The sequence below is a fragment of the Hyperoodon ampullatus genome (assembly GCF_949752795.1).
Source record: "Hyperoodon ampullatus genome assembly, chromosome: 6".
Classification (NCBI taxonomy): Eukaryota; Metazoa; Chordata; class Mammalia; order Artiodactyla; family Ziphiidae; genus Hyperoodon; species Hyperoodon ampullatus.
This window is the reverse complement of record NC_136919.1, coordinates 113,721,432-113,745,066: the sequence shown is the minus strand read 5'-3', so window position 1 is coordinate 113,745,066 and position 23,635 is coordinate 113,721,432. Positions and strand designations below refer to the sequence as shown.

The window sequence follows — 23,635 nt, the reverse complement described above, 5'->3', positions numbered from 1 at the left end:
GGGCCACGAGCCCAGCTGGCAGCACGCCTCGCGAGCACGCTTCCAGAAATTCTATCTGTCCCGTAGTAAGTGGTAGCATCCAGATACATCAGAGTGGTGGTCCTTCCTCCTCTTTCCAACACATTCCGAGAGTTTCTCGTTTAAATAACTATGTACACACACACAAGCCTGGTCTCTCTTTGACACGAGGGTCCTTCACTTGAGGGTCCTACAATGGCTTTATAGAGTCGGTTCCAATTGTCTTTTTGGAGATTTACTGCTTGGGACCAAACCTGCAAGGAGAAGAAATGACTGAACTCTATACCAGGTAGAACTTTTTTTTTTTTTTTTTTTGGTACGCGGGCCTCTCACTGTTGTGGCCTCTCCCGCTGCGGAGCATAGGCTCCGGACGCGCAGGCTCAGCGGCCATGGCTCACGGGCCCAGCCGCTCCGCGGCATGTGGGATCTTCCCGGACCGGGGCACGAACCCGTGTCCCCTGCATCGGCAGGTGGACTCTCAACCACTGCGCCACCAGGGAAGCCCCCCAGGTAGATCTTTGAGATGAAAGCATCCCAGTGTTTAAGGGACCGAGTCTGAATAATGAGCCCACAACTCCCTCACCCGACTTCGGTACCCTGGCAGATTGGGCAATGGGGCTGGGACACGTTAACCTCGAGCCTCGCTACTGTCAGCCAGAGGACCACAAGCCCACCAGCAGCCCTGGGAATACAGCTCCGTACCTCCCTCTGATAAGGACAGTTTCTCAAGTTCAGCTTCAAGTTCAGCATCCGAGATCCTAGGGTGAGGCACACTGTTGGTATAAAACGTCTCCTGGGGGTTGTCGGGCAGATCCAAAGGTTCTTTGGTGGTGTCCTGAAGGAGGATGTCCAATTCCTTCTCCAGTTCCTCACTGTCAAAGTCTGGAAAGAAAAGACAACATAAGGACACATAAAGTCCAGGGAGGAAACGCATTAATGAGTCAAGGATTGAGGACTGCAAACCCAGCTCGGCTTTACAAAAGATGCCCAGGCCTCCTTGAAGGTTTATTAAAAAAATCGTGTGAGTTGGGAGGCAGAGGACACCTTCAAGCAGATATGCTTTTTCCATACACAGAGCTAAGTCATCAAGGAGGTGTATTTTGCTGACACCATGGAATGGACCCTGCTTCTCCTTGCCCTTGAAGAGGCCTAGGGAGTAAGGGACGCCGGAGCACCAAGGGGTCGTTAGCACAGCCTATCAAGGAGGAAATGCCAATTCCTTCTCCTTACTCCTGTGGAGAAGCCCCAGAGAGAGGGGAGGATGGGCCAGCCCTGCCTGCACCAAAAAGAGCAGATCCACGGCGAAACCTATCACAGCACAAGGAGCTGAAGTCACCTTAGAGAGGAAAGAAGACGGAATCACCATGTCAACTCACCTAGGCCATTGGTTACCCCACCAGCCAGAGTCTGAGAAACTTCGTCCTGGGTGTCACACAGCTGTAAGAGAAAAGCACAACGCCTTGAACTCTGAATGGTCTTGGGGTCTCAGTGTTCAGGGTTACAAAGTAATGCTGCCCAATTGGAGAATCAAGGAAAGCATCCTCAAGTTCACAAGGTAAACAGTTTGCGAAAGAAGGAAGTATGACAATGTCACTTCTGTCCTCAGGAACCGCCTTGTGTAGGTGTGTCCTCCCACCCCCTCCTGTACCTCTTGAATCTGATCCACAAGGCTCTCTGCCTTCTCCACGGTGACATCCTTCATGGAGAGTTTCAGTGCTCCTACCCCGGCCTGATATGCATTGAAAACCTAAAGAGAAAGCAAAGTTATCAGTGCAGATAAAGAACACTGGGCAAAATACAGACAATATTGTTTCATCTCCAAAAGAAAGCTTTGTGGTTTTTTTTCCCCACCCATGCATGATTCACCCCATGTCCACTGAGGCCAAAACTGCCCAATGGAAGAGGCAAAGGCAGTCCCAAGCATATCCTGAAAGAACCCAGGCCTCCTCCAAACAGCAAAGCCACAGCAGAGGGGATGAGCGGTGGACACCGCAGAGACCAGCCAAGCACTGGGGCAGAGGGGCAGTGGCTACCATCTGATCTGTCTGCGAGGCATAGATCCGGTCCAGGATGCCTTGAACAGTGTCCAGCTTGGCATGCAGGGCTTCGATGCGCTTCTCTGTCCGCTGCTTGGCCTTGAGAGACCTCAGGGCCTGGGGGGGCGGGGTGTGGAGACATGGTCATAGTCAGGGTCAGACCGGGTAGGCAAAAGGGCTAGAGGAAGAGAGCCCTTCCCAGATGATAAGACCATCCCAGGTTTGTAAAACAAGCTGTGGTGTCTGGGCCACCCGCAGACTGTTCCCCTCGAGAAGGTCACTCCCTGAACTGGGGCTCCTCTCGCTGTGGGCACAGGCACACAGCTGTGGGGGGAAGACAGAGAACTCACCAGCTGCTTCTTTCCTGCTCGGCATGCCCGGCGGGCTTCTTCTTTATACCTATGAACAAAGGGACAGCTCAAGATGACGAGGCCAGAGGATGCGGGTGGCACGGTCCTGAAGTGTCCCCAAGACTAGCACTTTTAGTGAAGGTACTTTCAAATCTGAAGATCAAATTCATACTACCCAATGGCCAGAAAAACGATGCCCAACAGCCCACCGCCAAACCCCTGCAGCAAGCTGAGATGTGGGCTGGGCGGGTCTGCCCGTGGGAAAGGCAAAGGACCAAGGAAAAGCTGTTTCAACCCACAGCGGGGGAGGGGCGGGTGTGGGGGTGTGCAAACATGCTGACGAGGCACCCTGAAGACAAATGGTAGGGAATGACTTCCTACCACCACCAATGACGCTGGCCTTCCCACAACATGGGGTTTCTCCCACTGTAAGAGGGCGTGAACAAGCACATGCTAATTCCATGTCTACATACCCTACTTTTTGGAGAAGTGGTAATGTGCCTTTAGCAGGGACGCCTTGCATAGTCATTGGAGGGGAAAAGCAGAGGTCCCTCAGCAAGACCCCTGGAAGGCAGAGACCTGTCTCGTTCACTACTCTATCCCCAAGTCCCCAAGACAAGGCCTAGCTGAATAAACACTGGTTAAATGGATACTAGCACGGAAGAGCATAAACATAGTGTGAAAAGCTGTACTCTTTGGGGAGGAATTCATTTTTTTCTCCTTTGTGATAGTCTGTGCTTTCCATGATGGCTGCACTGAACAGTCAGTACTTTCACAATGAGTAAAAAAAAATAATAATAATAACCTTTTTTTTTTTAAGCACCCACAGACACCAGCTCTAAGGGCCAGGGTGGAGGTCAGAGGTGCTCAGCTCAGGGGGAGTTACCTCTCTGCTTCCTGGGATAAGGACTCCACCTTGCGCGACAGCAGCTGTTCGCTCTGCATCAGCTGGTAAACCCCGACATCTACGTCGTTGACAGGAGAGACCTTGGCATGTGGGCCCCGGGCAAACTTCACAATCTGAGGGACAGGGACAAATTACAGCTGCCCCGACCCCAAATGCTGAGAAACCACCAGGCAGGGATGCTGGCGGGCATGTCAGTACACACTGAACAAGTCCTCAGTGAGTCAGGGAAGGAACAGCGAGTTTCCATACCTTCTCCCCATTCTGCTCAAGGACGGTGACTCGCTTCTCTTTCTGCAGCTGCAGCAACACCAAGTAGAAGGTCCTCTCGTCCAGACAGGAGCCCGCACAGAGGGTGCTCAGCTCTGACAGGGCCACCACGGGGTGCGAGGAGAGAGGGGAGTTCTGATACAGACGATACACCTCCTCAGCCTTCTCCTGCAGGGAAAGTGAAAGGTGCTTGTGGGCCCTGATCACTGCCCACGGAACCCGGAGAGCCCTGACCCCGTGCTTCAGATCCACGATCACACAAGGCAAGAGCAGAGGAGCACCGACCCTGTCTTCAGCTTTGGAAATGGAAAAAGGATTTGTGTTTTTTTAAACCTCGGAGGAAAGTCTGGGGAACACGGACGAAATGAGGTACGTCATATACTGGGAGCCAGATGTGTGCTTGCCCTTCCAGCTAGGACTTCATGTCTCTGCAGCTCCCTGGCCCGTGGTCCCCCGAGGGGAGAATGAGGTGGTGTGGCGGGGTACAATGGCCGGGAATGAGAGCCAAGGCCTGGTGGTTGATCTAGCCTGTGTGACCCTGGACCAGTCAGTCTCACTGGTCCTCAGCATCCCACTCACCAACTGGAGAAGGTGGATGAGATGAGATTTAAATTCCCTGCCAATCCTGGTCTCTCCATTTTTATGCCAAATGGCAATCCTGCAAACCGGAAAATTATTGAGTCTATAGTCTTATGTGACAAATGGGTGGGATAGGATTTTGGTGAGAAGTCTAAGAAATACAAGTTCCAAAAAACAATGCCACTGTCTTCCTCTTTCACGGAAATTACTCTCTCGGTCTTCTGTAAACAAGAAATATTTACTGAAGTATGCACAGAATGCTATGAAAATACAGGGAAGGAATACCCAAGGAGTTGAGCAATGGCTCAGAAAAAAAAAAAGATTGTTGAGCAGAATCCTGTAGGGTGAATAAGTCATTAGGTGAAGTCGGTGGGAAAGGCATCGTGGGAAGAGGGATGGTCACGAGTCCCTCAACGGCCGGGAGTCTGAGTCCAGCGTGGTGTTTACGGATGCGGGTGGGAAGGGCTGAGACAGCAGAAGCCCTTCTACCTCATACAAAGTGTAATGTATCTTCTATGCTGTCCTTACTCTGCAGATGGTGGGTAGTCCCTGAAGGGAAGGCCATGGCTAGATTAACAGAGATGTAGCTGACAACGGGGAAAGGTTGGATTGTAGCAGTTAGGCTCAGAGGCAGGGAGACCACTGATGCAAGAGAATACGAGGGACTGAACAGGGCAATGGGAATAGGGACAAAGAGGCAGGGATTCAAGCAAAAGTTAAAAGATAAAACTGGCAGTCCATGGTAACTGGGTCTGGGGGGAAAGGCAAAAGAGGAATCTGGGATGACTCCTGGGTTCTGGCTTGAGTGACTGGGTGGATTAACAGCAAGAATTCAGGAGGAAAAGCATACTTTAAAGGCAAGACAAAACATTCCATTTTGGACATGTTGGTTTGGGATGCTTGAGATTGTACAGGAGATAATTGGATATAAAAATCTGAAGCTCGAAGGAGACGCCAGGACAGGAGATATATTAATCTGAAAGTCCTCAGCATATAGAAGGTAATTAAAATCGCAAGAATGCAGATAGCAAAGTAATAAGCTGAAGGAAGACCAACGTTCAAAATGTTCAGGAGATGAAGGAACTCACAAAAGCGATCCAGAGGGCTTCCCTGGTGGCACAGTGGTTGAGAGTCTGCCTGCCGATGCAGGGGACACGGGTTCGTGCCCTGGTCTGGGAAGATCCCACATGCCACAGAGCGGCTAGGCCCGTGAGCCATGGCCGCTGAGCCTGCGCGTCCGGAGCCTGTGCTCCGCAACAGGAGAGGCCACAACAGTGAGAGGCCCGCGTACCGCCAAAAAAAAAAAAAAAAAAAGCAATCCAGAAACTGCTTGGGGAGAACCAAGGAGAACCTGCACTGTAGTGACAACAAAGTCAAGGTAACGGAAAATTTTAAGGAGTGAGTGGTCAACAGTATCCAAGGCAGCAGAAGAGTCTAATAAGACAGAAACTAGAGCTTTCATTAGATCTGACTGTGCTGTCAAATAAAAACATTTACTACAAAGCTACGGTAGTAAGAACGGTGTGTTGTCCACACACACATACATTAATGGTACACAACAGTAACAAATGATGTTAAGACAACTGGCTACTCATTTAGAAGAAAACAGTTTTTCTCTACCACATATACAAAAATACATACCGAATTATTAAAACTTAAATTGAGAAAATGAAAGTATAAAATACTTCGAAGAAAATATTTTAAAAATCTGATAACCTTGAAGTAGAGGATGCCTTCCTAAGCAAGAGCAGAAATTCAAGAGCCATAAAGGAAAATTTGAGAACTCTGTAGAAATATAAAAACGTTTATATAGTAAAAGACATCATAAATAAAAATGAAAAGCAAACAAGAGACTGGGAAACAATATTAACATCCCTAATACTAAATATATTATGTATCTATCTATCCCTAATGAAGAACTCCTACAAATTAATATATAAGACAAAGAATCCAAAATAAAAACAGGCAAAGGATATAAAGAGGCAATTCACAGAAAGGAATATGTAAATGGCCAGTAGATAGGTGAAAAGATGCTCAAATCACAAATAGGAAGTATCATTTTTGTTCATCAAATTGGCAAAATTTGAAAGATTGCTGTTATCCAGCGCTGGCAAGGATGTGAAGAGCCTGGACACTTTAATGCAATCTTCATGAAAGTGTAAATTTATACAAACTTTTGAAAAGTAATTTGGCAATTTCTGTTAAAATTTAAAATTACATATGCATTTCTAGAAATCAATTCCATAAAAATAAAAGTAGAAGTACATACATGTAGGCACGAGGCTGTCAAAGAAGTATCTTTTTGTAGTAGGGAGAAATTGGAATGACTCAAATATCCATTTGGTAACTATTGCATAAACTGTGGCGTGTTTATAGATTATTCTGCAGCCATCCAAAAGAATGAAGTAGATCTATATTGTGTAGGGACCCGGAAAGATGCTCATGATATACTAAGGTGAAAAATAAAAAAAAAAGGAGGTTGCAGACCAATAGGTGAAAGCAGATTCCATTTCTGGAAAAAAAATGGAGTGTATGTATATACATATGTATGTATGTGTATATTCATTTATTTACTTAACTAATATTTACTGAGTCTCCACTATGTACCAGGCACTGTTCCCAGAGCCCATGGAACTTCTCCTTCTGGTAGGGGAGACAGCTTATATAGTAGATAAGTAAACAAGTAAATAAGATTTCCAGGAAGTATTAAATGCCAACAAGAAGATACAATGGAAAGTAATATAATAGGCTCAATAAGAAAAGATGTGTGTGTTTTTACAGACACAAGCAGGAAGGGAATGGACCCAAAGAGATGGAAATGGGATGAATAGAAAGGAAACTTTAATTTCTTTCTTTAAATTTTTAAATAGCAAAATGTATGGGCAATTTTTACTTTTTGGTATTTTTTTCAAATAAAATTAAAAGTTGCTGGCTGCTTTCTGTGTTTAGACTTGGGAAAATCAATTTACCGCAGAAACAGGCTTTTTTGTTTTATAAAAATATCCAGATAAGACCCTTTATTTTCACACATGAAAACAAGTCTCTAACCAGGAGAAAACCATATCTTTGAAGTCACCATATATTTGATAGCAGATGTCACCGAAAGGGAATAAGTGTTAAGTGTTCTATTTAGTGATGTAAGCTGGGTACAGATTTAACAGTCCATGCCCCTGAAGAGTTAAATTTATTTTTCTACCTAAATAGGATTAGACTACTTTGCTGTTAGAAATTATTGTTGGTTCTTAGAAGATCTATGTAATTCCACTCCCACCCCCATCTCTGCATTTGCTCTCAAAAGACTGAGTCCAAAATCACATCTGTGGGGATAAGTGGGTCTACCTCTCTTTGCTCCAGACTGGAGAACACCGGAGGTAAAAGACCGCTAGGAGGGATGGAGCTGGCCCAGAACCACCTAAAACACCCCACGGTTTCTGTGGGGTATTGGCTGAGCCCCGGAGGTCCTGGAGGTCAGGGCCCTGGGAAGGGAGGGGGTGCAGCGCAAAGCGGGAGAGGTGTTCCCCTGAAGAAAATGCATGCTGCTCAGTCAAAACTCCTGGGGGGACAGAGAGCTGGTAGATTTTGGAGACCTGCTCCCCAGGCCGAAGGGTGGTGCTGGGGGGGTGTCTGTGGAGGTGAGGAGAAACTGGAGCTTCTCATGGGGCGGAGGCGGGGGATTCCGACCTGCGTTCGGCAGTGTGGAGGCCTCCAGGGCTATGCAAGGGCCCTGGGGTTGGGCTTGGTCTGTGAGTTTCAAAAATAACCACTGTCTCCGAGTCTACTCCTGCCACCTGGTGTTCAGTGAACTTTACCAACACACACACGCACACACTTAAGGTTACTGTAACCTCGCCCACAGCAATCGGGTGGAATGATGGGGGTGAAGCAGGTCTGCCCTGGGTTAAAGGGTGTGTGGAGGTGAGGACGTGGGGACAACAAAGCTTGGCCGAGAAGGAGAGACAGAGTGGTGACTAGCAGGGGCCCCAGGTCCCACAAGGAGTCATCCTGAGATGGGAAAACCAGAGTGGGTTTAGAGGCTGAAGAAGGAGAGTACCGACAGAGAGGGGAAAGGAATATACAGACCTGGAGGGTCACAGGTGCCACAAAGGGGAGGGAGAGGCTCGAGAGCACACGTGGGACACAGGAAGGACACTTCATCCTCTGAGCTTGGGGAGAAAGCAGGGCTCAGAGGAAGTCAAACTGGAGGTGGGAGGACGGACAGCTGAAGGCATGGCTAAGGGGATTCTACCTTCTCAGTGCAGTGACTGCAGAGAATGCAAGGCGTGTGGGAGGGCCAGGGAGGGGACGAGAACACTGGGCTGCGGAGTGGCTCCCAGGGCCCTCCTAAAGCTGGGGACCTTGAAAGGGGCCCCAGGCTTGGCGATACAGCGATTTTCTCTGGCAGGGATGGTGGACCATGGGGCTGATCTAAGGTGGCTGATTTGCTGGTGTCTCTGGTGTGGCCCGAAAACTGCAGAGGCGCCCCAGGGTGTTGATATGGGAAGCAGTCAAGCATCAGCTGCATGCTCTGGGCTGCGGACAGAAGGCAGGCCAGGAGGAAGCTGACTGACCAGGAGAGCATGAAGGGATCAAGGGCCTGGTGGCTTCTTTGATGGAGGTAAGTAAGTACAAAAGGAGGACCTCTGAGCCCAGTTCGCTGATTTAGGGGAAGGCAAAGCTGAAAGTCTAAGGCCCTCAGAAAGAAATTTTTGTACATAAACTACAGAAGGCAAAGCATTTTCTAAACTTTAGTTTATCATTAAGCCCTACAAATACAGAAAAGAATCAATTGTGTGTTAACTGACAATTCCTAGACAGAGGCTCACCCTTGAAATGTACAGGTCCAACTAACAACTAAATACTACAAAGTACAGCAAAAGGGAGGTTAGATAAACTCAGTTATCAACTCTGTCACTGTGTAAAAAAGATCCGTTCTTTTTCTAACCATTCACCCAAGCAACCCAAGGAACGTGGAGGGTCCTGCCATCACCCCAGATGACACCCAGACCTCTGGCTTCTGAGCACCCACCTTAAGAAGCTCCAAGGCCACGAGCACCTCCTCGGCAGGAACCTTATTATCCCCTAGCATATTGGAAAGAGTCCACTTGAGGGGCTTCAGCAGGAAGACTCCGACCCCCCAGGAGATCCAGCTGCTGTCTACACTGGCCATGAAGTCTGACTCCCGCTGCAGCTCCCCTCGACTGCAGGCAAAGAAAGAAAAAGACACGTAGTAGGATTCCTGCAGTGTCCCCACCTCCCTCCTTACCCCCAAAGAGGAATTTGGTCATCATCATAAACACCATTTACCGGGCACCTACTCCGTGCCGGCTACTGTGAGCGGTACTGTTTACGCTCCAGCTCTAAGCCTCACAATTTTCTGCAAGAAGAAATTGAGGGACTGAGAAGATGACAGAGGCCAAAGCTAAACTATGATTTGGCTCCAAAATGCAAGCTCTCCACTAAGAGTACAGAGAGGCACCGGAGGTCACACAGCCTATGTTGAGACTTCCCGTTACAAACGGAGCTCAAAACGATAAAATGAAAACAACGATAATGGATTAATGTCAAGAGCAAGACATGAGGAAGAATACAAAGACATTCAGAGAAAGGGTTTTCTGCTATTCCTAAGCTTGGGTGGAGATACGACATAAGCATTTCACGGTACTAGTGTTAAGTAGCTAAATTTACTGAATGCTTCCCCTGGGCCAGTCACTATGCTAAGGGCTACATAAGGAGTATCTCTTCAAATACTCACAATAAACCTAAGTACAGTTATCATCACATTTTATAACTGGTCAGACTGAGGCTTATGGAGGGGCATATAATTTTTCCTCTGTCACGTAATTTTGCACGTGGCAGAGCCTAGATTTGCACCCAGGCCATCTGGTCCTCGTGCAAAGCTGTTAACTACTCTGCTATGCTGCTTCTATGGAAAAATATCTCCCTGAGAAATTCTTCAGGTCCCAGACCCCATCAAGCCCCAAGGGGCATCAGTGGAGTGCCAGCAGTCAGGAGAGGAGAAACTGAGGTACTAAAGGTCTCTGGGTGGGAAGTGGCCGAGGATGGTCCTGTTGTAATAAGGAAGCCCAGGCTCTTCCTGCCCCTCACTGACTTTTTCAGCTACTGTCTCCCCACACTGGGCATGAACTGAAACTGTCCACAGTACACTTTCCTCGAAAGGTGAAGTTCCAGAAATGGCTTGCCCCATTAATGTCAGCCAAGGGAAGGGGGCTGGGGAGAAGGGAGATCTCTTAACCAGGAAGAGCAGAGAGCTAAAAGCAACATATCAAAGTTGACTTTCGTCTTCAGTCACGGAGGGAGTCACTGTGCTAGGGAGGCTGCTCTGGGTATGACATATACAACGTGAATTGCAAATGCTTTAGAATCAGAAGACCCGGCGTCCAGCCCCGGCATGGCCTCTATCTAGCTGTGTAACCCCCAGCAAGTCGCTCGATCTCTCTGTGGCTCAGCTTCCTCTTCTGTCTGCTGAGGATAATTCTACCACCTCACACACAGGACTGCTGAGGGAGCCAGATGGTGTACGCATAATACCTGCACGCTGCGAAGTGCAGTACGTCTGTTTCACGTGCATGCTACCACCTCAGGAACCTCCAAAACCCTGCACCTGTCGTACAGGTAGCACCTACAGGACCTTCTCGGGTCACCAAGAGAGGCCAGACACATGACCTGTGGCGGGGATGGGATGGAGGCTGCTGGCAAAACCCGTACAGGCCTCTTCCCCACCACTACCTTCTTCTTAGCTCTGCCCTTCCTTAGTTCAATAAATCCTGTCTCACAGACCTTCTGTTCCGGGGTTATTCAAATGTGGAAGCCCCGATGAAATAACTACATAACGGGATTCTAGTCCAGACAAATCACTGTCACCTCCGCCAGGCTGGCTTCTCCTCTTACCGTCTGGATCTCATCTAATCTCTCCCTCTAACTGAGGGGCTATCCTGGCCCCTCAATCTCCCCCCATACCCCGCCTCCCTCTCCCTCCAAACACCCCTAACCCGGCCTCCTTCTTCGCCCAGTGAGCAGACACAGACGGCTCCTGGAGGCCAGACCCCGGGCTGGTCGCGCTGCGCTACGGAGAACGACCTGGGTCCCTGCCCGCGGGGAGCCGCCCCGCCCCTGGAACGGGCCCGCCCTCACCGCAGCAGGTCCTGCAGCACGGTGGCCAGCCCCAGCGGGACGCTGCCCTTGCGCTGAAAGGCCTCCTGCAAGTCCCGCAGACGCAGGCGCACCACCCCCTGGCGGCGGCTGTGGCTCAGCACCAACGGCGCCCAGAAGCCCATCTTGCTGTCCCAGTCGGTGCTGTTCACTTCGCGACTCCTTTTGAAAGCGGAGAACAGGAAGGACATGCGCTCCTCATCCTCCTCCCACTCGGGGGGCAGTAGGCCCGCCGGGTCTCCCCCGGCCGGGGCCTCGGCCTCCCGCTCCGGGGACCACATTGGAACCCCAGGCCAGCCGAGGTTCCGAACACAGCCCTGGCCCTAGTCCCCTTCCGCTCTGGTTCCTTCCCGGCTTCCGTTCCTGGGCCACCTCCTCCTCTGTCATTACGTCACCGCCGCGTGAAATAAGTCCCTGCCTCCTCACAGCGCATGCGTTTCTCTACCGGCTTGCGCCAGGAGGCGGGATGATGACCCTATTTTCCGAGAAACTCAGAGCGCTTGCGCCGACCCCTCCTCCCGCAGCTTTTGTGCGGAAAGGAGGACGTAGCGCTTGCGCGGCGGGTAAGTGCGTGTCGCGACCCCCGGTAATCGTGGAGTTTGGCATGGTGTTGTAGAGAGGCAAACGATTACGCTCAGACTTGCGGTGGTTTCAGGTAGTAGGACTGGAGAGTCCCGCTAAGGGGCGCCAAAGGCGCCAGGATCGCCCGCGTGGTTCACCGTTTAGTGCTCCTCGACCAGGCGTTCTTACTTCGGACATATAATTTAAACTTCCAAGTTAGCTTCCGTTACGGTAATATCCGCGGATAAACGAAACTCTTGGTCACTCAAGCTCTGTGACAGTATATACGCCGAATTACAGGGATATATAAGGTTCTACTTGCTCCCCACCTTCTGGAGTGTCCCTCTGTTTCCTTCTCAGAATCAATATCCTATGGATCCCTTAAGATCCAGCTCAATTCTGATCGTCCTTGAGGGACTTCCCTGGCGGTCCAGTGGTTAAGACTCCGCGATTCCACTGCAGGGGGCATGCGTTCCATCCCCGGTGAGGGAACTAAGATCCCACATACCACGCGGCGCCTCCCCCTCCCCCTCTCCCAATCTTCCTCGGAACCGTTTCCGACTGTCCTGATGATCTCTTTCCTGGACTGAACAATTTAGCATTTACTAGTCTGTGTCCTGATATTTAAGCAATGGCTTAAATATCTACCACGCATAGTGGTTCCGTAGAAATATTTCATAAACTGAAAGGTGAGGAACTTCACTCTTGCCCTTCTAATATCTTAGGATCTTGTTCGAGTCTCACAAAAAAAATCTCATGAGCAAGGAACACGTCCAGTGTGTTAAGAATAAATTGGTTTTCTTTTTAACTGAACCACTTAAAAGGCGAAAGGAGGCCTCCGCACGCCTACTGGCTCTCGGGACTGCGGGGCGGCGAGGCTGCGCGCTCTTCTCGGAGCCGCTCGCTGCAGGAGCGAGTCCGGTGCCCCGGCCCAAGCCTGCGAAGCCGCCGCCGCCCCGCGACGACCACCGCCGCCCCTGCCCTGCCGCCGCCGCCTCGGGACCAGCTGTATGAAGGCCACAGTCTTCAATGAGTAGACATATTCCTCAGGTCTGTGGTGTTCTTGGTCACAGGTTTATGGAGTTTCTGAAGGGCAGTGGAGATTACTGCCAGGCACAGCACGATCTCTATGCAGACAAGTGAACTGTAGAAATTCATTATACTCCACAAAGATGCCCCCATAAGAGTGCTTAGAAACAGTGATTATTTAATGTCTGTCTATAAATCTCATTTTGTGCTGTTATAGAACACCTCCATTTTGAAAATCTGCATTGTACAGAAGCACATGTTTTTTAAGGTCTCCAGACAAAAAAGCCTTATAGTTAATTTTAATGTTTGCACTCTGGGGGTAGAAATACTTTGTTATTGTAGCTAAAACAATTCTTAATCATAAAATTTCTGAAATTCTTGTAATTTTTTTCATACTTACCTGAAGTTGTTTACCAACTTATTTTTGTTTGAAGTGTGATTCCCAACCTCTCTTGCAAAAAAAAAAAAAAAAAGAAGTGGGTCTCTGCTAACGAATTGAGCAGACGTTTAATATTTTATATGACTTTTGAGCTCTGTAACTTAATATTTGGATACCTGACAATTTGTTTTATTATGTAATGGATAAAATGGTGATGTGTATTAACGTTAGCTCAGCCATATATTTATACTGTCTGGGAACATGTGGTTATAGTTCTGTGGGAGAAATAATTTGTCATTGTTCACCAGCTTGTAAAAATCTAGTGTGAGAGCTTAAACATTAAATAAGTGATGAAATGCAAAAAAAAAAAAAAAAAAAAAAGAGTGAAAGGAGTTTCTTGTTTAATGGAACCAGGTAACAGTCATCAGAGTTGAATGTAAATTTGGCTTCTGCTTCTTACTGGCTGTATGACCTTGATCAAGTACTTAAACTTTCTGAGCCTCTTTTGTAAAATAGTATTTCCTAATAGGGTTGTTTGAAGGAAATGTTATGATGTATGTAAAATACCTAGCACATAATGTAGTAGGTGCTCTCACTGAGAGGCAGGATGTTTAGTAGTTGGGACTCAGTGTAAGGAAGAATTTTAATAAGCATTTTAAAGGAGGGGAAGGGATATGATTGGTTACATGAATGAATGTGTCCATTGATACTAATGTGTTGTGTTATAGTATTACAAGTACTTTCACAGTCAGTACCTCATTTAATACTCGTAACAACTGACAAAAATTTTCCTCGACCCCACTCTGGACAGGCTCCTCTGAAGCCTCTTCTTAACTATACCTGTCCACCTTGGCCCATAAAGACATGAACAAACACTAACATAGTTTCTGGCAGCTCGAGGCATATTCATTGGATGACCCTAGCCCCCCTTAACATGCCTACCTGGGAAAACTCAAGGTTGTCAAAAAATTTACTGTATGTTCCAGCCAACACCCGAAGACAGGGCTCCTGTCTCCTGGCCTCTGTGGGAGGGGAGGAGTCTTACTTTGATAAGCCCTAGTTAGCAAACCCAGATGAGTTTTACAGGGATCAACCCTCCCTTCCTGTAGTTTGTAATTTTTCACTGCCCTGACCCTACTGAGACACCCTCACCCTCTTCCCTCGTTCTCCCTTTAAAGAGCCCAGTCACCTCTGTACAAATGAAAGTTGAGTACAGTTCACCCTGGACTCTCTTCTCTATTGCAGTAGTATATTACTGATTAAAATCTATCCTGAGCACTTTAACTGGCGTCTGGCTTTGTAAACAAAGACCAGACTTTGACACAACCCTGTGAGATGTTTTGGCACTTTTTCCATTTTTCAGAAGAGAAACTTGAACCACGACTATTTTGAGTCTGGTGGAGAACATTCCAGAAAAGAAGAATAGTATGTAATGTGAGCAAATGAGTTGTACCCTGAGAGCCATATTTTGGCCATGCTCTCATGTCCTATAAAATGGCCAGTTGGTTTGTGTCATGAGAGAGACCAGGTTGTTTTGTCCCCTAGGTCTCTGAGTCTGATAAAAGTCCTGCTCCTAAGCGTTTTCAGGAGACCAAAGTTGTGCACCTGTGACCATCTGTATCTCAAAGAGCCACTGGGTTCCTGACACCTCTGGGCGCAGAGTTCTCTGCTTCCACCTGTTGGAGATTGGAAGAGCTACTGGGAGTGGTGGAGAATGGAAAGAAAGCTCTGCTGATCTTGAGGGGGCGATTGGGTATATGGCGAGCTCTTTCACACTGCCGGGCTTCCAACGGCTACACTCTTCCTCTGCTCTGCAGGACTGGCTCTTTTTCATCCTTAGGTCACAGCTTAAAGGTCACTTCATCAGAAAGGCCTTGTCTGAACACCCCATCTAACATAGCACCCTTGGCATCTTAGATATCCTTGTTTTTGTTTTTGTTTTTGTTTGCGGTACGCGGGCCACTCACTGTTGTGGCCTCTCCCGTTGCGGAGCACAGGCTCCGGATGCTCAGGCTCAGCAGCCATGGCTCACGGGCCCAGCCGCTCCACGGCATGTGGGATCTTCCCGGACCGGGGCACGAACCCGTGTCCCCTGCATCGGCAGGCGGACTCTCAACCACTGCGCCACCAGGGAAGCCCCTTGGCATTTTAGAATGGATGGGTCAGTTTGACAACACCTGCTGGTTAATCTTAACATCACAAAAGGAAAGACAACCCAACATTACTTGCCTCCCGAAGTAATGTGATGGGAAGTACACAGAACCACCTGTGAAGTATTTTTGTCAAAAAATTGAACCTTAATCTGATCAAGGCATTAGATCTAAGTACTAGTTGATGGAGGTTAAAAAAAAAATCAGAAGGTAGAGGAGCATGTTCGTGAAAACTGAGGTTGCAATTAGCAAAATCCAGACTGGGGTATTCTATTAGATAATGACCTTGTTTCTTCAAAAAAAATAATGGCAACAAAGAGACGTTTAATGGGCAATGTTATTAGATCTGATTTGGGTCCAATTTACACAAACAATCATAAAAACCCATCTATGATCATTAGATACTTTCAATATTAAACTGGGTATTTGATGATATTAGCAAATTGAGTGCAATGATATGGTGATTATGTTTTATTAAAAGTATATCTTATAGATACATCTGAAGTATTTATGAGTGAGACTTATGATACTTGTGGCAGGAGGTTGAGTGGAGGACAGTAGAGAAATATCTGAGTATAAATTTCATATTTTGTACCCAGCACATAGCTCGACACTTAGATATTATTCATTTTAAAAATAAAGAAAGAAAGAAATCACCTAGACCTGCATTCTTGTTTCATCTCTATTAGTAAAGAGCTGCATGGCCTCAGACAAGCAGGTTTCCTCTCAGATTCCTCCTCTGTGAATTAAAGGTTTCTATGTTACGATCTTGAGTTTTTTTCTAGCGCCCACCTTCTGCTTCTGAATGTAATATCTACTGTAGATGTGTGATTGCAGAAGTTCTTTAGTTCTGCGGAGTCTGAAGAACAAAATGCCACCTAAACATCAGCATATCATGGCAGTGATATGTACTTACTGATGCTCCAATATGTTTTTGGCCGGACACCGAAGCAGCCTCACTTCAGCCATAAAGCACAAACTCTGCAGATGCTACCGCAATGCCTCCATGCTGCACGATGCTCTGTGTCATCTCACCTGCTTATTGGGGATGCTTCATCATTTTTGTAGCAATATGCATGCCCTGTTGCATTATCCAGTTATTTCTAGTTCTTATCTCTACGATTTACAGCCATTAGGACTTGGCTAAGAGAGGACTGCGAAGGAAAATACATTATTCTTAGCCCACAAGGTTTATAGGGGAAGAAGCCAGGCACCGCTGTGTTATGGGAGATTTCCCCAATCTTTGTTTCCTCTTCCTTCCAGCTCCAGGCTGGATTGGGTGTCCCTCCTTATTTTTCTATAACCTGTGTCCCTCTCTATTATTTAAAGTGCCACATTGTTTTCTAAGTTTCTATTTGTGTGCCTGTCTCTCTGACTAGCTTAAGTGCCTTCCTGGTAGGGACAGTGTTCTTAATTATGTTTGTTTCTAGCACAGTGCCTGGTACATCCTAAGGACTCAGTTTGTTGAATGAATAAATGAATGAATTTAATTGATCAAACTACAAGTAAAGAAACAATTTCATCAAGGCCTATCCTTTACAGCATAAGAATATTTATCCAAGTATAATGTACTAATACAGTAACTGAATCTTTTATTTATTTGAATGACTATTTGTTTCTTAGCTGTTTTGGGCTGAAATCCCTCTAAATTTAATTGCCTGCATGTTCAGACAGAGGGGTTAGAGCAATCACAGATGTGGGAAATCCCCTTTCTTCTTTCTTCAAAGCTTGCAAACCATGGGAGACAGTTGCTATCTACTCATTAACAACCACGATCTTCTAGAATGCCTCAGTGACCATTTGTGAAACTATTCAGTTTTACCCCGAATAATTTATCCCTTTTTAATCTCACTGTCTTCTCTTCCACTCTCTCCTTCTAAATTGTTCTATATTTCCAGTCCAGCATGTAAGTAACTTGGAAGTCATCACTTTGTCCTAACAAGAAAAGAGCTGAAAAAACAATAAATTAACAACTCTTAGATCCATCAGAGAATTGAGATCAAAGGGCAAACTTCTACTACAAAAATTGGAGAGACAGACAGGCAGATACAGAGAATCACAACTTACTAGAGCAGAAACCTACAGGCAAAATGCTCCTTGGGAACCAGTATCAAAGTAGGAAAACCAGAACTGTATGTGTGGATAAATCTGAAAATTAAAGACAACAAGGAAGGCCAGTCTTAGAGGGAATCCCCAAACTATTGTGAGTTTTACTTCCAGGAGCTCTACCAGGTTCTCACAGTGAAGATTAAAAACAAAAACAAAAACAGAAACAGAAACCTCTTGCTTTCTGCAGGGAAAGGGGGAAAGTATCATTTTGAAGTAGTGTTAGATTTTTCTAAAGGCCTGCCTTCAAGAGAAACTTTTTTTTTCCACCAGCACTACACAGTTTTATTAACCATTCAAGTACAATAGCATCTGGTAAGATCTGGACAAAATTGGGATTTAAAAGTTTCGGCATCTAACAGTTTGAAAGAAGTCACTACTTACTCTTCTCAAGAAAAATAGATACATTAGAAAGAGGTCAACACTGTAGAAAAAAGAGTAGAATGCTTTCAGTTTCTCCCTTTAGCCCCTAAAACAATATCATACAGTATGGATCTACCTATACAGTCCTACCTCAGCCTCTAGAATATTTGTCAAGAGGGCAAAAATAAAATGACACTGGCCAGTACAGTCTTTGGATATATGAGAACTGGAGGGGGAAGGGGAGTCTCATCAGCAGGATCTTTTCATGTCTTGACAGCTCATTTCTTCATATTGCTGAATAACATGCTCTTATCTGAATGTACCACAGTTTATTTACCCATTCACCTACTGAAGGACATCTTGGTTGCTTCCAGGTTTGGGGAATTGTGAATAAAGCTTCTGTAAACATCCATGTGCACGTTTTTGTGTGGACATACATTTTTAACTCATTTGGGGTAAATACCAAGATATAAACGTTAGAATCAGTTCATTGATATCCACAAAATAAGATTTTGACTGGGATTATGTTGAATCTATAGATCAATTTGGGAAGAATTGACATCTTGACAATGTTGAGTCTTCCTATCCATGAAAATAGAACATCTCTCCATTTATTTAGCTCTTCTTTCATCAGTGCTTTGTAGTCTCCCTCATGCAGATTTGAATATATTTTGTTAGATTTATGCCTAAGAATTTCAATTTTGGGGGTGCTAATGTAAATTGTATTGTGTTTTCCATTTCAAAATCCACTTGTTCATTACTGGCATGTAAGAAGGCAATTAACTTTTATATATTAACGTTGTATCCTGCAACCTTGCTATAAATGCTCATTAGTTCCATTGAGGGTTTTTTGTTTGTTTGTTTGGTTTTTTTTTTGAATCTTCTGGATTTCCTACATAAACAATCATGTCATCTGCAAACAAAGACAGTTTTATTTCTTCCATCCCAATCTGTATACCTTTTATTTCTTAATGCATTAGCTATGACTTCCAGCATGGTGTTGAAAAAGAGTGGTGAGAGGGGACATGCTTGTTTTTTTCCTGATCTTAGGGGGAAAGCTTCTAGTTTCTCACCATTTAGTATGATGTTAGCTGTATGTTTTTGGTTGATGTTCTTTATCAAGTTGATGAACTTCCCTGCTATTCCTAGTTTGCTGAGAGTTTTTATCATGAATGGGTGCTGGATCTTATCAAATGCTTTTCTGCATCTTTTGATATGAACATACAGTTTTTTTCTTTAGCTTGTTGACGTGGTGGATTACATTGAATGATTTTCAAATATTGAACCAGCCTTGCATACCTGGGATAAATCCCACTTGGTCATGGTGTATAATTCTTCTTATGCTTGGCTAGATTTGCTAATACTTTGTTGGGGATTTTTGCATCTATATTTGAGAGATATTGGTCTGTAGTTGTCTTTTCTTGTAATGTCTTTGTCTGGTTTTGATATTAGGGTAATGCTGGCCTCAGAATGAGTTAGGAAGTATTCCCTCTGCTTTTATCTTCTGGAAGACATTATGGAGAATTGGAATAATTTCTTCTTTAAATGGTTGGTAGAACTCACCTGTGAACCCATCTGGGCTTGATGCTTCCTGTTTGGGTAGTTTATTAATTACTGATTTGATTTCTTTAATAGATATAGGCCAATTCAGGTTGTCTGTTTCTTCTTGTGTAAGTTTTGGTAGATTGTTTCTTTCAAGGAATTTGTCCATTTTATCTGGGTTATCAAATTTATAGGCATAGACTTGTTCATAATTATTCCTTTATTATTCTGTCAGCATCCCTGGGATCAATAGTTATGGTCTCTGTTTCTCTCTCTCTCCCCCCCGCCCCGTCCCCTCAAACTTGCGAGAGATTTCTCAAGTTTACTGATCTTTTCAAAGAGCCAGCTTGGTCTGGTTGATATTCTTTACTAATTTCCTGTTTTCAGTTGTATTAATTTTTGCTCTAATTTTTATTTGTTCTTTTCTTCCTCTTACTTTGAATTTAACTTGCTCTTTTTTCCCCTAGTTTTCTAAGGTGGAATCTTAGATTATTGATTTTAGATCTTCCTTCTTTTCTGATATGTGCATTCATTGCTATAAATTTCCCTCCATGCACTGCTTGTGCTGCAGCCCACAAAGTTTAATAAATTTTATCTTTATTTCCATTTAGTTCAAAATATTTGATTTCTCTCAATCCTTTCTCATTCGACCATGTGTGGTTTAGCAATTATTGTTTAATTTCCAAGTATCTGGGGATTTTCTAGATGTTTCTGTTATAGATTTCTATAGTTTTATTCCATTGTGGTTTGAGAGCAGACATTGTAGGATTTTTATTTCTTAAAACTTGGTAAGGGGTGTTTTATGGCCCAGAATGTGATCTATCTTGGTGAATGTTCCATGTCAGCTTGATAAGAATGTGTATTCTGCTACTGTTGGATAAAGTAGACTATAGATGTCAATTAGATGCAGTTGATTAATGGTGTTGTTGAGCTCAGCTAGGTCCTTACTGATTCTCTGCCTGATGGATCTGTCTGTTACTGATAGAGGCTGCTGAAGTCTTCAGCTATAATAGTAGATTCATTTATTTCTCCTTGCATTTCGGTCCATTTTTGCCTCACGTATATTTTGACACTCTGTTGTTAGGTGCATTCACATTAAGGATTGCTAAGTTTTCTTGGAGAACTGACTTTTTTTTTTCATTGTATGTTGCCCCTCTTTATCCCTGATGATTTTCCTTACTCCAAAGTCTGCTTTGTCTGAAATTAATATAGGCATTCCACCGTTCTAGTTTTAATGTTAGTATATTTTTCTCTACAGCTTTACTTTTTGTCTATCTGTGTCTACATCGCTTTTTTTCTTTTCTTTTCTTTTTTTGCAGACATCATACAGTTGAGTGTTGTTTGTTTTTATCCACTCTGTCAGTCTCTGTCTTTTAGTTGGGGTATTTAGACCACTGATGTTTTTAATTATTATTTATATAGTTGAATTATATATCTATGATATTTGTTACTATTCTCTATTCATTGCCTTGTTCTTTGTTTCTTGTATTGACTTCCACTTTTTCTGGCTTCTATGGGTTTAACTGAACATTTTATATGATTTCATTTTTAACCTCTGTTAGCATATAAGTTTTACATTTTTTTTAAAACTTTCTGAGTAGTTGTCCTTTGGTTTACAATATGCACTTAAAACGAATCCAGCTGGACTTCCCTGATGACACAGTGGTTAATAATCCGCCTGCCAATGCTTGGGACACGGGTTCAAGCCCTGGTCCGGGAAGATCCCACATGCCGTGGAGCAACTAAGCCCATGCGCCACAACTACTGAGCCTGAGCTCTATAGCCCGTGAGCCACAGCTACTGAGACTGAGTGCCGCAACTACTGAAGCCCGTGGGCCTAGAACCCATGCTCTGCAACAAGAGAAGCCACTGCAATGAGAAGCCCGCGCACTGCAACGAAGAGTAGCCCCTGCTTGCCGCAGCTAGAGAAAGCCCGAGCGCAGCAACGAAGACCCAATGCAGCCAAAAAAAAAAAAAAAAAAACCTTAATCCAAGTCCTTTTTCTAACAACACTATATCACTTCACAGGTAGTGCAAGTACCCTATAGCAGTGTCATCCCAATTCCTTCCTCCCAACCCTTATAACACTGCTTTCATTCATTTCACTTATCAAGAAGTTACAATCACTAGATACATCTTTGCTAGAATTATTTTGAACAAACTGTTATCTGTTAGATCAAATAAGAATAAGTAACCTTAGAATATAGTTTGTCTCTAATCTGAATGAGGTAGTTAAATTTTATAGCAATATAACTAAAAAACAGTTGTCACTGCAGAATCAGAAAGTGTATTATAATTATATTTACTAGTGGATAAGCTGCATGATGACAGTCTTTTGTTGTTGTTGTTGTTCTCCCTGGGTGTGCAGAGTCTAAATAGTTACTGGTCCATAGTCAGTGTTCAATAAAGAACAGCTGAATGTAAAACTTTTCTTTCAAAAAAAAATAAGAAGTAGGGACTTCCCTGGTGGCACAGTGGTTAAGACTCCATGCTCCCAACGGAGGGGGCCTGAGTTCAATCCCTGGTCACGGAACTAGATCCCACCTGCATGCCGCAACTAAGAGTTCGCATGCCACAACTAAGGAGCCTGTGAGCCACAACTAAGACCCAGAGCAACCAAATAAATAAATAAATATTAAAACAATAACAAAGATCTAAATAAATTGAAAGGTATTTATACAAAAAAAGAAGTAAAAGAAAAGATTTTAATTTGCCTTGTTTTATTCCTTCTCTAAAGCTCTTCCTTTATGCAAATCTGAGTTTCTGACCTATATCATTTTCCTTCTTTCTGAAAAAAAAACTTTTTTAAAACGTATATTGCAAGGCAGGTCTACTAGCAACAAGCTTCCTCAATTTTTTTTTTTTGTCTGAGAAAGTTGTTATTTCTCTTTTACTTTTGAAGGATAATTTTGCTTGATACAGAAATCTACGTTGGTGGGATTTTTTTCCTTTCACATTTTAAATATTTTACCCCACTTCCTTCTTGCTTTCATGGTTACTGAAGAAAAGCTCAATATAATTCTTATTCTTCTTCCTCTATAGGTAAGGTACTTCTTCCCTCAGGCCTCTTTTAAGATTTTCTATTTTTCTTTGGTATTCTGCAGCTTGAGAATGATATGCCTATGTATAGAATTTTTGGGGTATTTATCCTGCTCTGTGTTCTGCTAGTTTGGTGTCTGTCATTAATTTTGGGAAATTTGAAGTCATTATTGCTTCAAATATTTCTTCTTTTCCTTTTCCTTTTCTTTTCCTTCCAGTATTCCTCTTATGTATATGTTACTCCTTTTTTAATTGTCCCACTTCTTGAATATTCTATTCTGCCCTTTTTGTTCTTTTTTTTTCTCTTTGCACTTTGGTCTTCTAACTTTCTGTTGACATTGATTCAAGCTCACTGATTCTTTCCTTGGTCATGCCCAGTCTATTCATGAGCACATGAAAAGCATTCTTCATTTCTGTTACAGTGGAGGGTTTTTTGTTTGTTTGTTTCTAGCATTTCTTTTAAATTTTTTCTTGAAGTTTCCATCTCCTTGCTTACATTTCCTATCTGTTCTTGAATGTTGTCCACTTTTCTATTAGAATCATTAGTATATTGTTCATAGTTGTTTTAAATTCCTGGTGTGATAATTCCAACATCTCCCCCATATCCGTGTCTTATTCTGGTACTGGCTCTAACTCTTAAAACTCTATGGGTTTTTTTTTTTTTCTTTTAGTATGCCATGTAATTTTTTGTTGAAAGCTGGACATGATGTACCTGTTAAAAGAACTGAGCTAAGTAGGCCTTTAGTGTGAGGTTGTATTTTTGTCTGGCTAGGAGTTAGAATGTGTTTACTATTTGCCATAGCTGTTGCTGTCAGAGGCTATAATTTCATCTGTTGTGCTTGTTTATCTATTCTCTGTCATCTTTGGGTTTCCCTTAAGCCTTCCTTGTAAATAAGGTATTTATTTATTCTTCTCTATTCATTTTTCTTCCTTTCTCTTCTCCTCCTCTACCTTCTTTCTCCTGATTATCCCAAGGTTTTTTCCCTCCAAAGTAAAAATACAAGTCCTTGGTGATGTGAACATTTTTAATATGTCCTGTCAATACCACACTTTATTACAATTGTTTTACTGTAACCTTACTAGATTGCAAGTCTCTTGGAGGAGGTACTGCATATTTTAATCTTTGTATGTGTTATGTG

At 44.3% G+C, this 23,635-nt stretch overlaps 2 protein-coding genes across 3 annotated transcripts; one reads left to right on the top strand and one right to left on the bottom strand.

The window, feature by feature from the left end:
• On the bottom strand, positions 1 to 11,608 carry CHMP7 (charged multivesicular body protein 7; the record flags this gene model as incomplete). Of its 2 annotated transcripts, XM_079706336.1 has the most annotated exons (10): positions 1 to 272; positions 721 to 900; positions 1,395 to 1,455; positions 1,667 to 1,765; positions 2,052 to 2,171; positions 2,405 to 2,453; positions 3,291 to 3,424; positions 3,561 to 3,746; positions 9,184 to 9,355; positions 11,310 to 11,608. In XM_079706336.1, the coding sequence occupies 10 exons, from the start codon at positions 11,606 to 11,608 to the stop codon at positions 220 to 222; spliced, it is 1,353 nt and encodes a 450-aa protein (XP_079562462.1). In that variant the 3' UTR covers positions 1 to 219. The 2 variants fall into 2 exon arrangements, with proteins under 2 accessions (XP_079562462.1, XP_079562461.1); XM_079706335.1 differs by lacking the exon at positions 1,395 to 1,455.
• Positions 11,609 to 12,355: 747 nt separating this feature from the next.
• On the top strand, positions 12,356 to 14,106 carry LOC307054887 (uncharacterized protein; the record flags this gene model as incomplete). Its single annotated transcript, XM_079706750.1, has 3 exons — positions 12,356 to 12,371; positions 12,713 to 12,809; positions 12,905 to 14,106. The coding sequence occupies 3 exons, from the start codon at positions 12,356 to 12,358 to the stop codon at positions 13,029 to 13,031; spliced, it is 240 nt and encodes a 79-aa protein (XP_079562876.1). The 3' UTR covers positions 13,032 to 14,106.
• Between the last annotated feature and the right edge of the window lie 9,529 nt (positions 14,107 to 23,635).